The sequence below is a fragment of the Coccinella septempunctata genome, chromosome 1 (assembly GCF_907165205.1).
Source record: "Coccinella septempunctata chromosome 1, icCocSept1.1, whole genome shotgun sequence".
In the NCBI taxonomy this organism is placed as follows: Eukaryota; Metazoa; Arthropoda; class Insecta; order Coleoptera; family Coccinellidae; genus Coccinella; species Coccinella septempunctata.
Window position 1 is genome coordinate 15,506,554 of NC_058189.1, and position 14,652 is coordinate 15,521,205.

Sequence of the window (14,652 nt, forward strand, 5' to 3'; positions counted from 1 at the left end):
AATAAGAAGTCTGTCACGATTCCCTCGAAGAGCTTCCCAATCACACAAAGCTTAGAGATGGGTCTATAATTTTCCAGGAGATTTTTGTCGCCAGACTTGAAAACGGGTACCACTTTGGAGAAATTCCATCTTTGAGGAAAGCAGCCCTCCATTAAAGATCTGTTGAAGAGGATAAATAAAGGCTCCACCAAGCGTTCCAGGCAGCTCTTCAAAAATGAAGGGGGAATCCCATCAGGACCGGGACCCACATTCTTCATCTCCATGATCTTCTCTCTTATCTTGTCACGGCTTATGGTGTAGCTTCCCACATGTAAAGGTGCCTCAGGATACTCAGCCAAGTTTCCAACACTGGAAGGCAAGAATACAGATCCAAAGTACTCTGAAAAAAGATCACAAATCTTCTGACGATCAGCCACAATACCACCCGGAGTCCTTATACAGCCGGGCACACAAGGAGAGTTCCTCTTGGCTCTCACGTAACGCCAAAAAGACTTTGGGTTAAGCTTCAAGTTAATTTCCATACTCTCATGTTCATGATGTTCATACACCAAGATCAAGGATGTTTCTCATTCTGTGAGTTTGCATGTAATTTAATCTGAAATAAATTATGTAAACTTGACAAATGGATCATATACATCAAATAGAAACTCTTCTGAACCAATTGCTTGGAAGCTTACCCCTGAAGAAGCTTTTTTTATTTAAAATGAGACTTTCCGAAATATTCGAAAAGGAATGTGCGATTCTGATGGACGAAATTTCTCTGAAGAAACGATTAGATTACGATGAAAAACTAGATATATTAGAGGGCTTTGAGGACTACGCCAATGAAGGAGGAAGATCTCAATTTTTCTTTGGTGCAGCAGGGGGAAAATCTGCAAGTCTGAGGGGGAACAATAAGAATAATCGCATTCGTGTAAGGATTGTATATGCCAAATCTCTTTATGCGCCGATTAACGGTTTCCGAGATATCGAATTGTGAACATTTAAGGGTGGAAATTCACCCCTTAGATCTCAAGGGAAGTGGATGAAATTTTTAGAGAATAATCGCATAATTCTGCCTGAACACATTCTTCAAGAAACCAAAATCAAGCAAATGGACTTGGAGAAGCCCAGACGGCAACACGAAAAATGAAATTGACTTTATCCTCTCCAATAACAAAACAATATGCAAGGATGTGACAGTACTGAACAGATTTGATACTGGAAGTGATCACAGAATGGTGAGAGCAAAGCTTGTCATTAACATCAAAGCCGAGAGGAGCAAGCTTCTGAGGGGAAAACGCTATCCAACCCTCGACATCATGAAACAGAAAGAGGAGGAATATCAGAATGATCTACATCAGAAACTAGTAAACGTTGATGCTGAACAACTAGACATCGACGAATTGGCTGATAGAGTTGTGGGAGCGGTGAATACATCGATAAGGAAGATTTGTTCGAGGACGCAGGATACAAAAAGTTCTCGATTAAGCCAGAATACAATTAAACTGTTGGAGCTGAGACGAAATACAACTGACAAAACTACAGACGAATATAAAAAGATCAATAGGCGAGTAAAAAAGGCAATAAGAAAAGATAACAGAGAATACAATGCAAAGCTTATAGAAGAAATGATACAGGACAACTGCAAAATGAAGGTCCTACGTAGGAAACTCTCGAAAGGAAAAACCAAAATAACAAAATTACGCAACAAAAATGGTGTCATAGTACACAATAGAGAAGACATAATTCGAGCAGTGGAGTCCTTCTACACTGACCTATATTCGTCTAGATCACAGAACTCTGCGAAAAAGTTGAACATCATGAATGTCGGTTCTGAAGATCTTCCTGATATTACAGAGGATGAATTTAGAAAAACTCTATCTCAAATGAAAAACAATAGATGCCCAGGAGGAGATCGAGTGACTGCAGAAATGTTGAAATGTGGCGGAGGAGCACTTGGAGAAAAAATCAGATTACTCCCGAATAAGTGCCTATCTACCGGCAAAATACCTACTAGTTGGTGTAATTCGGAGGTTGCGCTTCTATTCCAAAAGGGCGAAAATACAGATATAGAAAATTATAGACCTATATCCCTGTTATCACACCTATACAAGCTGTTCATGAAAATAATAACAAACCGCTTGTCCACAAAACTAGATTTTTACCAACCTACAGAACAGGCAGGTTTCAGAAAGGGCTATAGCACAATAGACCATCTCCACACGGTTCGCACCCTCATAGAAAAATGTACAGAATACAACGTCCCATTATATCTGGCCTTTGTTGATTTTAAAAAGGCATTCGACACTTTAGAGATCAGCTCTGTTATCACAGCTTTGCAAAATGCCAGAGTGGATTCAAGGTACATCAATATCATCGAAAACATCTATGAGAGGGCATCTATACAGATAAGATTAGACGAATCATCTGTAACCGGACGGATACCTTTGGGTAGAAGTGTACGACAGGGAGACACTATCTCGCCCAAGCTGTTCACACTAGAGGTATATTAGTGGATGGCATTAGCATCAACCATCTGAGGTTTGCTGACGACATTGTCCTCATATGTAATAACATCACAGAATTGAGGGAAATGCTGACTGAACTTGATCTAGCAGCGTCTAAAATAGGACTCGAAATGAATTTCAATAAAACGAAAATCATGAGTCCAGACAATATCAACATAAATGTCCGAAGCAATATCATCGAATACGTTACCGAATATATATACCTCGGCCATACCATCAAACTAGGGAAGGACAATCAGCATGCAGAGATAACGAGACGCATAAGGATGGCATGGGCAGCTTTCGGTAAACTGGGACACATCCTAAAGAACAACATGATTCCTATAAATTTGAAGCGCAAAGTATACAACACATGCGTACTGCCCGTGCAAACATACGGATTAGAAACAATGAGTCTGACTAAAAGTTTCGCAAATAAACTCTCAACAACTCAAAGAGCTATGGAACGCCGAATGCTGGGTATCTCTCTTCGTGACAAAGTACGAAACGAGTGCATCAGACAACGTACCAAAATCAGAGACGTTCTACAGGAGGTGGCAGAGATGAAATGGAGTTGGGCAGGTCATGTGGCAAGAATGTCCGAGATCAGAAGATAGATCATAGAATAACGGGGTGGAGACCTAGAGAAACCAAAAGAAGTGTTGGGCGCCCCCAAAAACGGTGGGTGGATGATATTAAGAGGATGGCTGGCAAGAGGTGGATACACGTGGCACACGATAGGGAGACATGGAAGCGGTTGAAAGAGACCTATGTCCAGGAGTGGACGAATGCAGGTTGAAGAAGAAGAAGAAGAATCGCATTCGTGTAAGGATTGTATATTATGCCAAATCTCTTTATGCGCCGATTAACGGTTTCCGAGATATCGAATTTTGAACATTTAAGGGTGGAAATTCACCCCCTAGATCCCAAGGGAAGTGGATGAAATTTTTAGAGAATAATCGCATTCGTGTAAGGATTGTATATCAGGCCCGGATCTAGGGGGGGGCAAGCGGGGCGCTTGCCCCGGGCGCCGTCTTAAAGGGAAGCCAAAATCAACCAGAGGTTAAAATTTTTTTACTTTTGATTTTCTCGGTGCTAAATGGAAAACTGTAGAATGGAAACATGATAAACCATCACTATGCCTAAAATCTTTAAAATCAATGAGGGATAAATTAACTGCATATTATTCAGTCATCTACGAATGACCGCCACACTTGGGTGAAATAGGTTGAAAGATCTGATATGTTTACACTGCGTCGCAAGCAGTAATTTCTTTGCCTGGGGTATTACCGACTCATCCCCATCTTATCTGGAACTAAGGGCCAAAATTTCCGATTTTCTATAGACCATAACTTAAAAACTAATCCTTTCAGCATAATTCTGTGTGCATATTCGTGATCTATGCCTTAGTGAAAATACCAATTTTGGTGGAAATCAGTAAGATCGAAATTTTTTCAAATTTTCCATCGATGTACCGAGTTTTTCACCATATTTTGAGCCCCCCTTTAACTTTATTACTAAGAGAGGTACAAAAAAATGTTTTATACAAAAGTTTCACGAAATTGAGTTTTTTTAAATCTTTTCACAAACTGAAATATATACAGAGTGGGCGATTTCCTGAAGAATATTTTTGTTTTCCGATCAATACCGAATTCACTCTGTACACTAATTCGAGGGCGTAGAACACGAATATGCAAACAGATATTTTAAAAAAAAATTATTTTTTAAGTTATGGTTGATGGAAAATCGGAAATTTTGGACCTTCGCGGAAAAATTAATAAAATCTGAACCGTTCGAGATAGATTAATGAAGTGTGGTTTTTTATATTTGCAAAGAACCAATTCATCACCAAAAAAACAGCATATGACTAATGCCTTTTTTCTAGCTGCTACAGCTCCTTAAAGTTGACCAATATTTTCGAAATTTTGCACTAAAAGTGATTTATTCCTCAAAATACTGATCCTCCAAAAATCTAATTGTATATTCGTGATCTACCTTGAATTAATATGTAAAATGATCCGGGTTGATATATGTAGCTAAAAAAATAAATTTTTGTTCGGAATAATTTCGTTCATGAAGCGCGGGTAAAAACGATAGACGAGGGCAGGTTGCAAACGACATTCTTGTAAATACAAACTGTTTTTATTTTTTTTTTATTTATGCAATTTTTGGGATTATTTTGGGAAAAGAATAACTTTTGATGGGACAATGAGAAAAAATATCTTTTGATGGAACAATGGGAAAAGAATATTAGTGCTTTTTTTCCCAAAGTACTCATCTTAGGAAAAATCTAATTGCATATTCGTAATCTATACGACCTCGAACTAGTGAAAAAAATATCTCGGGTTGAAAGCGATGACGAATATGCAATTAGATTTTTCCTACGAACCTTTGAAGGGGGGGGCGCCATCATGAATTTTTGCCCCGGTCAGAAAAAATCGTAGATCCGGGCCTGTTGTATATTATGCCAAATCTCTTTATGCGCCGATTAACGGTTTCCGAGATATCGAATTTTGAGCATTTAAGGGTGGAAATTCACTCCCTAGATCCCAAGGGAAGTGGATGAAATTTTTAGAGGAAAATCGCATTCGTGTAAGGATTGTATATGTCGAATATTTTAATGCGCCGATTAACGGTTTCAGAGATTTAACTTTAATCAACCCCGTCGACCATAACGGAATTACGTGGATTCCCAAGAATCGAGTCACATTCCATCAAATCTAGGATCCTATTTTTCATTAGCTATGTGAATCGGCCTTATTCCAGCATAAATTTGACCTACGCTTCGCATGCCACTGAACACGGCGTTCGGGTGTTTCCGTCAAACGGTCTGCCAAAAACGGTCTGCTAGGTTCACGCCGGTTTCCTCTGGGTCGTAGCAGTGGCGGCTGGTCTGTGAGGGCTATAGGGCTACAGCCCCCCATACAAGAAATCAATCCTTTTATGCTATTTACCTTCCCATACGATTTTCAATGAAAATATTACTTTCCACGGTTAATTATATAATTTATTAATGTAAAACTTTCATGCGACTCCTGCAGTTTTGTTTATTTCATAATCTAGCAGTTCGTCCCTGCATGGGCGATGAATCGTGTAGCCCCGAATTCTTGCATTCGGACAGTCATTCGGCTCCAGCCGCAACTCTTCGTGTCGGTCGTTTTAAGGAGTAAAAGGGCTACGATAAAAGTCGCCCCTATCCGCTTCATTCTAGCCGCTGCCGGCTAGCGTATAGACATCTTAGCGTGCGTTCGTATTTGTTTACGTTTTCAAATCACGGCGGACAATAGTGTTCAAAATATTTTAAAAACTGATTTCGCGAGGCTTTCGCTGGCGGAAGAAAGCCGTATTCAACTGCTGGGTAGACCGACTCCCGATTTAAATTTAACCCAGGCAGATAACACTCCAAAAACTTCTCAAGACAAGTGTATAACAATTGATAACGTATGGGCAAGGGCAGGATTTAGAGATTTGAAGCCCCTCAATGAAAAAATTAAGAAGCATGAGCTATCTGCCAAGCATGTAAATTGTTCGACAGAATTAGCTTTTCTGGTTACGACTAATATCGCTGCTCAATTAGAATACCGGAATAATATTATTAAGCACAACGAGCAAGTAGATAAGAACAGGTATGTTTCAAAAAGAATTATAAATTGCAAAAAATTTTGCGGAAAACTGGTTTTAAAATTTCATATTTTTATTATTATTCTAAAAGTAGCCCCCTAGTGAACTAGATCACGAGCCGCCACTGGGTCGTAGTCCACTAGTCTCCTGAGTTCTTGATTCGGATGGTTTTTCGCTGCTTCGAATAATTTCTCTGCTTTTCTGTTCATGAATTCCGTTATAGTTTCCCATTTTAGGTCCCTATAAATCTGTCTATTCCTGACAAACCAAGGTGCATCTATTGCACATCGTAGCAGCTTGTTTTCAGTGGCCTGAATTCTTTTGATATGGCTCTTTGCCACGAAACCCCAGGCAACTGATCCATAAGTCAGTTGAGGCATAGCAACGGCTTTGATTATCTTCAATTTTGTCTCGTTTGACATGTGGCTTCTTCTTCCTATCAGAGGGTAGAGTCTATTCATCGCTGCTTTCGTTTTGTCGATTGCTTGTTTGATATGACTTTTCCAAGTAAGTCCTTTGTCAAGCGTTATTCCTAAATATTTGGCTTCATTTTTCCAGTCGATTTCTTCGCCGTCAACTTAAAGTTTCGTTGTGGGTCGCAGTCTTCTTTTCTGTAGTAATATTGCTTGGCTTTTTTGTCCATTGAGCTTGATTTTCCACTTTATGCAGCAGTCATTTGTTTCGTCAATGGTTTCTTGTAGAACTCGTTCTATTACTTCTGGGTTGTTTCGTAATCCGTTGGAATCTTCTCATCCTCTTCAGTGAAACTATCAACACAAATAAGCTGAAGTATTCCTTTGAACATTGAGTGTATTGCTTAGTTACGGACGATTTCAAAATTTTGAGCGTTTTCCTTACCGAATATATCGAATAACTAACAACAGACAGTGAATGGTCGATGATAGATCATAATGGGGAATTCTCCTCAATTTGGGTTATCACTGCATATGCAAGTTAAAACTGAATAATTATGAGTTTCATTCATGATTTTTTCAAATTCACCGCTGAAACTATTCAAAATCATCCTTCAAATATTGGGTTTTAAAATTTAAATCGCTTGGTTATGAGTTTGCGATTTGGCAACTGCGCCTACCAAACAATGAAAGAACAATGTCCGATCAGCTTGTTTATAAAATAACATCTGTTGATTTACAGGCTTTTACTTAAGGTCAACTAAGTATGGTACACAAGTTAGGTTACCAAATGATGAAATACTAAGATTCCTTCCAAGTTTTTGCAGTACCTTGAATGGAATAAATGTAATTAAAAGATCACATAAAAAATTGTGTATGAATTCTTACGTTATTCACATCTTGAATAGAAACAGGTTCCACCAAGTTTATGTGGTTGTTTGGCGAAATTCCTCTACCTGTAAGGGCACCTGTTTGTGTCAATTTTCTGACAACACTTTTACCATTCTCACTAGCTAGAAGAACCGCTGCTTTCAGTTAATTTTTTCCTGAAAATTATCAACTTTTTAATGAGACTATCATATGATCTAATCATTGGTGAGGGTATTAATTTAATTATAAATGTCCTCCCGCCCTGCCACTGTGAAAAAAAAGTTTCTTACTGGGGTGGGGGGAAATGTAAAAGTAATTTCATTATTTTCACTTTATGATAATCCTTAGTATGTTTACCCTAGTTTTGTTATCATTCATTTTCAATCTTACAGCCAGTTTCATAATCAAACCTTCAATTTTGAAGCTTCTTTCTAGTCCTACTAAATGACACAAAAGGAAGCTTTAAGCAACTTGATTATGAAACTGCTGTAAATAAGTTGTTGAGTTGTTCAGTCTCTTTATAAACTGTTCGTTTACTTTTGTTTGTTAAATTTGATGATCTCCTGTCACTATTTAGGGGGATATTCATAACCATTAGTCAATTTCCTAGTTACTGATGAGACACCGAGGAGTGTCTCTGACTAATTCTGTCTCTTTCAACATATTTATAAGAGTGAAAAATATCTAAATTCAAGCATTATAGAAAATTAAACATAAATTTATCACAAACCTTTGCTAACCCATTCATCTGTCACTTTACCATTCTTTAGAATATCCACAACATTCTGTCCAGCTACATTTGAAGGTGCAACAAACATTGCTCTAACAAGTCCAGTATCAGCATAATTGGTATACAAACCACTGATAGCAAAACTGTCTATTACTTTGATGGAACTCCTCGACATACCATGATCAAGGGCATATGGAACAGAAGAACCTTTTCCAATAATTTTTTGTAGCACAGCACAAGCTGCAGCTTCTTTCATATTGTTATGTCCAGCCCCTTCTCCAGCAATAGCCACATAGGCCAAATCTCCCCCTTTATCACATCTGAAAGTTATAATATGAAGTAACTTCTGAATGAGAACATCATCATTATATTCAATAATTGATATTCTAAAACACTTAGTTGAAGTAGATATTATGAAATTCTTATTTATGGTTTCAGTCCATTTGCCATGGTTTGTGCCCTAAATATTGGCACAAAAATTTGTGGGATCCAAAAAACTACAGAACTTGGCACAAGTGCTCTACTGAGTTCTTCACGATTTTTTTAGTAAATACTTGAAGCAGGTCATGCAAAGTGCCGCTCAAGAAGAAAAAATCGAATGGCATTTCAATCCCCCTTCGGCACCTCATTTTGGAGGTATATGGGAAAGTGGCATAAAGAGTGTGAAAACTCATTTAGTTCGAGTAATAGGCGAGCAGACCTTAACTTACGAGGAAGTGAATACGGTATTGATAAATATTGAGGCATTATTGAACTCCCGACCCCTTACGGAAATGAGCTCAGATCCAAATGATTTATCCGTTTTAACCCCGGGTCATTTCCTCACATTGGAACCTATGACCGCGATTCCAGACCCCGATATGAGCCTCATTCATTTAAATCGTCTTCGGCGCTTACACCAAGACTTTTGGAAACGGTGGCATCTTGAGTATTTACATACACTCCAACAGAGATCTAAATGGACTCTCAAAAATCAAGCAGAACCGCACTTTGACCTTGACTTGGTCCTAATCAAAGACCACAATTTACCGCCTCTCAAATGGAAACTAGGAAGGATCTGCGAATTACATCCCGGTTTCGATCAAGTGTGTCGCGTGGTTAGTTTGAAAACAACGACGTCGGTAATTAAACGTTCCATCGTCACACTGTGTACCCTTCCTACAGAAAGTTAATACCGAAGGGTTTGAAGGGAGCATAAATTTTATTCTTCCTACCTCGGAATGTTTCCCTTCTATTCAATGTAACTCTCTCGTTGTTGTTCACTGTATATTGTTTTGTTGTATATATTATTTCCCTTTTTTTTTCCTATTATAGCAGGTAACTTTTACTTCACTTTATTTTTTTTCATGAAAATATTTGTTATATTTTGGTGGACGGTATGTTCGGACTAAGTTAGTTATCTTGAGGAAATGTACGTATTATTTTACTAAGATCACTAGAAACCTATAAATTAATTAAAACCTCGGTACCCGCCGATGATGCAGAATCTGGAGAAAGAAGATGCAGCAAATTATTAAGAATATTTAATGGCTGATACGACGATAAAGAACAATCTCATAATCGTCTCTTGGAACGTCGAAGGATTGAGAGCCCGCAGACCAGAATTCGAAGAACTGATTGAAGAGAAGAGACCGGATGTCATAGCTCTCCAAGAAACAAGACTTGACCCCAACGTTCGGATAGCATTTCCCAATTACGATATCTACAAAAATGATAGACTAACAGCACAGGTGGCGTTGCTATACTGGCTAGAAGGAATATGGATCACCATTTCGGCCAAATATTCAATGGTCAAGAAGTAGAAGCAATATCGATTATTGTGAATACCAATCGAGGACAAGTGAAAATTATTTCGAATTATAAATCACCGGATAAGGACATGCTGGAAGAGGATCTAAAAATGCTACTAGAAGGAAGACACCCGAAAAACATAATTGGTGATCTTAACTGCAAATCGCAGGAATGGAACAGTAGGGTGGAAAATACCAACGGGCAACGGGAGAAGACTGAAGATTTATGCTGAAAAACTTAATGCAGTTGTGATAGGACCTGATATACCGACCTACATACCAAGAGTAAATGGACTACCCGATGTACTGGACATTGTCGTAATGAAAGACATCACTGAAGAAATCAGCATTGATACAATAGAAGATGGAACTTCAGACCACAATCCCATAGAATTCATAGTGGGACATGGCCCAAGAAACGAAGAAGAGACACAAACCAAGGACCGCACAGACTGGGAGAAATATAAGAATTTGCTTCAGGAGAAAATTGCGGAAATTCCCCAAATAAACACCCGGGATGAATTAGATGAAGCAGTTGAAAAATTGGAAAATCAAATAAAAGAAGCCTATGGAGAAAGCACCAAGAAAATAAGGAAACCAATTCCGAAACATGGAGATACGCCAAGGGATATAAAAAAGAACAGAAGACTCAGAAAAATCTACAAAACAACAAAAAGAGAAGAAGACAAGAAGAAACTGAATAAGCATAGCCAGATATTGAAAAATGCTTTAACAGAACTGCGTAATAACAGATAGCACCAGAGATTAAGGGAACTGAATACAATAGATCACTCGGCTTGGAAAATGCAAAAACGCTTACGACGGGAACAGACAGTTATACCTCCACTGCATGGAGCAAACGGAATGGTATATACGAGACTTGAAGTCTCGCCGAAGCCGAAGCACTTGCCGACTCAATTGAGAGAGAAGCCAGAATAAATTACAGAAATGATGATGACAATGAAGATCTAGAAGAAGAAGTGGAGGCAAACGAAGAACTGATGATGGAACCACCAGAAACCGAAATCATTCCAAAACCGGCTTCACCAACAGAAATCAAAGAGATCATAATGAAACTGAAAAACAGGAAAGCACGGGGAGAAGATAGGATAACGAATTATATGTTGAAGAAATTGCCTAGAAAAGGAATAGCAGCCTTTACGAATATAACAAACGGAGTGATGAGGACCGAATACTACCCAAAGAGATGGAAAACTGCAGAAATGATAGTTTTCAACAAGCCTGGAAAGGAACGGAAATTTCCTCAAAATTATAGACCAATCAGCCTACTAACAGCACTAGGAAAAATCGTCGAGAGGGTTATCGTTAAAAGGCTGAATGAGGAAACAGAAATGTTGAAGATAATTCCACCAGAACAATTTGGATTTCGACGAGAACATTCGACTGAACTCCAATTGCTACGGCTCATAGAATACGTCACCGAAGGAATGCAGACTAAACAGGCCACAGGATTAGTTCTGATGGATATCGAGAGAGCTTTTGATAGAGTATGGCACGAAGGCCTAATCTACAAGATGAAAAAAGCAGGATATTCGATCAACCTATGCAAGATTATAAGGAACTATCTGAGGAATAGAAACTTTTATGTGAAGATAGATGGAGCAACCTCTGAAACCAGACAATTGGAAGCGGGAGTGCCTCAAGGATCGGTACTTGGACCTCCGCTTTACGTAATATACGTTTATGATATCCCGAAGAATGCTAGAAATATGCTCACCTTGTACGCAGATGACACAGGAATGGCGTTCAGACATCGACGCCCAGAGATCATACACCGGAGACTGCAGGAAGCCATAGATGAATTACTCAAATGGTGCATCAAATGGAAAATCCAAATCAATGGAAGAAAGACTAAAGAATATTACTGCAAAAGAGAAGATTGAGGATGGAAGAAAACCTTGAAGTTGATGGAGAAGAGGTTGAATGGAAAAATGAAGCAACATACCTAGGAGTGACGCTTGACAGAGGACTTACATGGAAAAACCACATCAAATGTGCAGTTGATAAAACAAAAGCCGCAATGAGTAAACTTTATCCACTCATAGGCAGAAGAAGTCATATGAATAAGAACATCAAGTTGACGATGATTAAAACTATTGCGCGACCACAACTCACATATGGATCGGCGGCATGGGGCTTCGCAGCCAAGACCCGCCGAGGTAGTCATATTCTGAGAAAAGGTGTTTGCCGGACGATTCCAAAGTGTGCTTGGACTCGCTCATTCATGTTCGGTGATCACCCCTATAGAAGATCTACAAATCCTAAAGTTCGCGTGCTGAATTAAGCCAGGTAGGTGATATTTAGTACAATTAATATAGTGAAAGAAAATCCTCATTTTTTTGGTTAATTAAGTTATTCATTTCCAAACGCGACCTGTTTTGGATTACTAAATTATTTGGCGTATGTCCAGCGTCTTCATTGTCTATTCGTATCATTTATTATAAAGGAGCAGCTACTTTTGTTTCGGATTTTGTATTCGAAGTCTCTCCTGGAAAAACTCACAGTTGAAGAATTTATCGATGTCCTTTAGGAGTTTAGCATAATAGAAATGTATTTTTCAGGTTTAATTTTGTCACGATTTTTACTGAGCAAAAATTGAGACATTTAATGTATATTCCTTACCTGTTGATATTCGTAATCAAATCCGTACAAATAAAAGTGCGCCTCATACTTCGATACTTCCGATAGAAATTTAGTTTTCAGTGGTCGATTCGACAAAGTATTATATCAATTTCTCAGAAACCAAACCTTAAAATTTCATAGTTTTCGAATTGGGATGCTTCTGTTGAATTCCAGTTCAAAAGTTTCGATGGAAGTGGAGACTTCAGTGGTCGATTCGACAAAGTATCAAACCAATTTCTTAAAAAATTTCTGAAATTTTTTTGGGTTTTCACTCACAGTCTGAACCATAATCAATTAAAAAATTGAAATAATCGATTTGCTCCTGTCTAAATTTTTGCACCAATGTATCAGGAGCCAATCAGATGGAAGATTTTGTTGACCTACTGATAATGAACGAAAAATTGAACTTTTTGGTAAAATTTCGTTTTTTCTGGAATCTATATCAGAATCCTTCATCCGACGAATTCTTGAAAATCCTCAGAGTCTATTGTATCTCTTGACATTTGTCGCTGAGACAAAGTATGAAACCAATTTCCCAGAAACTGTTGGATCCATTCGAACCAAATCTTGAAATCGAACATAGTTTTCGAATTGGAATGCGCTTGTTGAATTTCTGTTCGATACTATCATTTGGAATTTACTTTTGAATGGTCGATCCGACAAAGTATCAGATCAATTACTCGAATATTGTATGATCAATTCGAACCAAATCTCATAATCCCTCATAGTCTTCGAGGTCAACCGAAAGTTTTGGGCAATTGTGGACCGTTGAAAATATGCATTTGTACCTACTGAAAGTAGGAATTTGAAATTCGGCGCGTTGAAGCGGAAGATTTGTACTTGGAGGAGTTAACTGTAATAATACAAGGCATCTCAATTCAAAAACTACGTGTCATTACGAGATTCACTTCTTCTCAAAATCTGCCGGAGGGGACAGAGATCGAGTTACCTCATCGTCGTTCAAATATCATAGCAAACTTCTTTAGCGATAGTAGGTTGTGGCCCTAAAAAGGGCCTTTCGATAGAGTTGATCGTGCTGCGAATTATTTACGATTTCTTTTCGGTTTTTTTCGGCAAAAGTACCGCTTGGATATTTGGTAAAACTCCACCCTGGGCAATAGTGACTCCAGAGAGTAACTTGTTCAATTCTTCGTCGTTTCTAATGGCCAACTGAAGATGGCGTGGAATGATCCTAGTCTTCTTGTTGTCTCTAGCGGCATTACCGGCCAATTCCAATACTTCAGCAGCGAGATATTCCATCACGGCTGCCAGGTAAACGGGTGCTCCCGCTCCTACTCGTTCGGCGTAATTTCCCTTTCGCAACAAACGATGGATACGTCCAACGGGAAACTGTAATCCCGCTCTATTTGAACGAGACTTCGCTTTACCCTTAACTTTACCGCCTTTACCACGACCCGACATGATCAATGAATTTATCAACAGATACTAGACGTTGCTCGATTAAATTTCGTGATGATTTTTGTAGTCACACTTTTTTTTTTTTTTTTTTTTTGATGTAGCAGGGGGAAAATCTGCAAGACAGACGAACCACCCTCATCTCCTGAGGGGGAACAGTGTGGGGTTTCTCACTCTCCTGAGCTCGAGACCCACTAAAAACCCTACTGCTTCTTGAATTTTGGTTCCGGGCATTTGCCTATAAACCGTTCATCTCTTGATCGGTTTTCTTCTCGCACACTATCGTGCTGGGATTTATGTGTTTATCCTCTATTGGATTAACACTTTATTGAATTTTTCAATAAGTTTCTGTTGTTATTTTAATCTCTTTTTAATTGATCTCTTGGTCTCCTTCGGTAAATTCGCATTCTCCTTTTGTCTTCCTCTGGGTCGTAGTCCACTAGTCTCCTGAGTTCTTGATTCGGATGGTTTTTCGCTGTTTCGAATAATTTCTCTGCTTTTCTGTTCATGAATTCCGTTATGGTTTCCCATTTCAGGTCCTTATAAATCTGTCTATTCCTGACAAACCAAGGTGCATCTATTGCACATCGTAGCAGCTTGTTTTCAGTGGCCTGAATTCTTTTGATATGGCTCTTTGCCGCGAAACCCCAGGCAACTGATCCATAAGTCAGTTGAGGCCT

The 14,652-nt window shown here is 38.7% G+C and overlaps 1 protein-coding gene across 1 annotated transcript; it reads right to left on the minus strand.

Annotated features, from left to right (window-relative positions):
- Positions 1 to 13,591: 13,591 nt before the first annotated feature.
- On the minus strand, positions 13,592 to 14,031 carry LOC123322736 (histone H2A). The gene has a single exon (XM_044910729.1). It carries the CDS (start codon positions 13,976 to 13,978, stop codon positions 13,604 to 13,606), a length of 375 nt encoding a protein of 124 aa, XP_044766664.1. The 5' UTR covers positions 13,979 to 14,031; the 3' UTR covers positions 13,592 to 13,603.
- Positions 14,032 to 14,652: the final 621 nt, after the last annotated feature.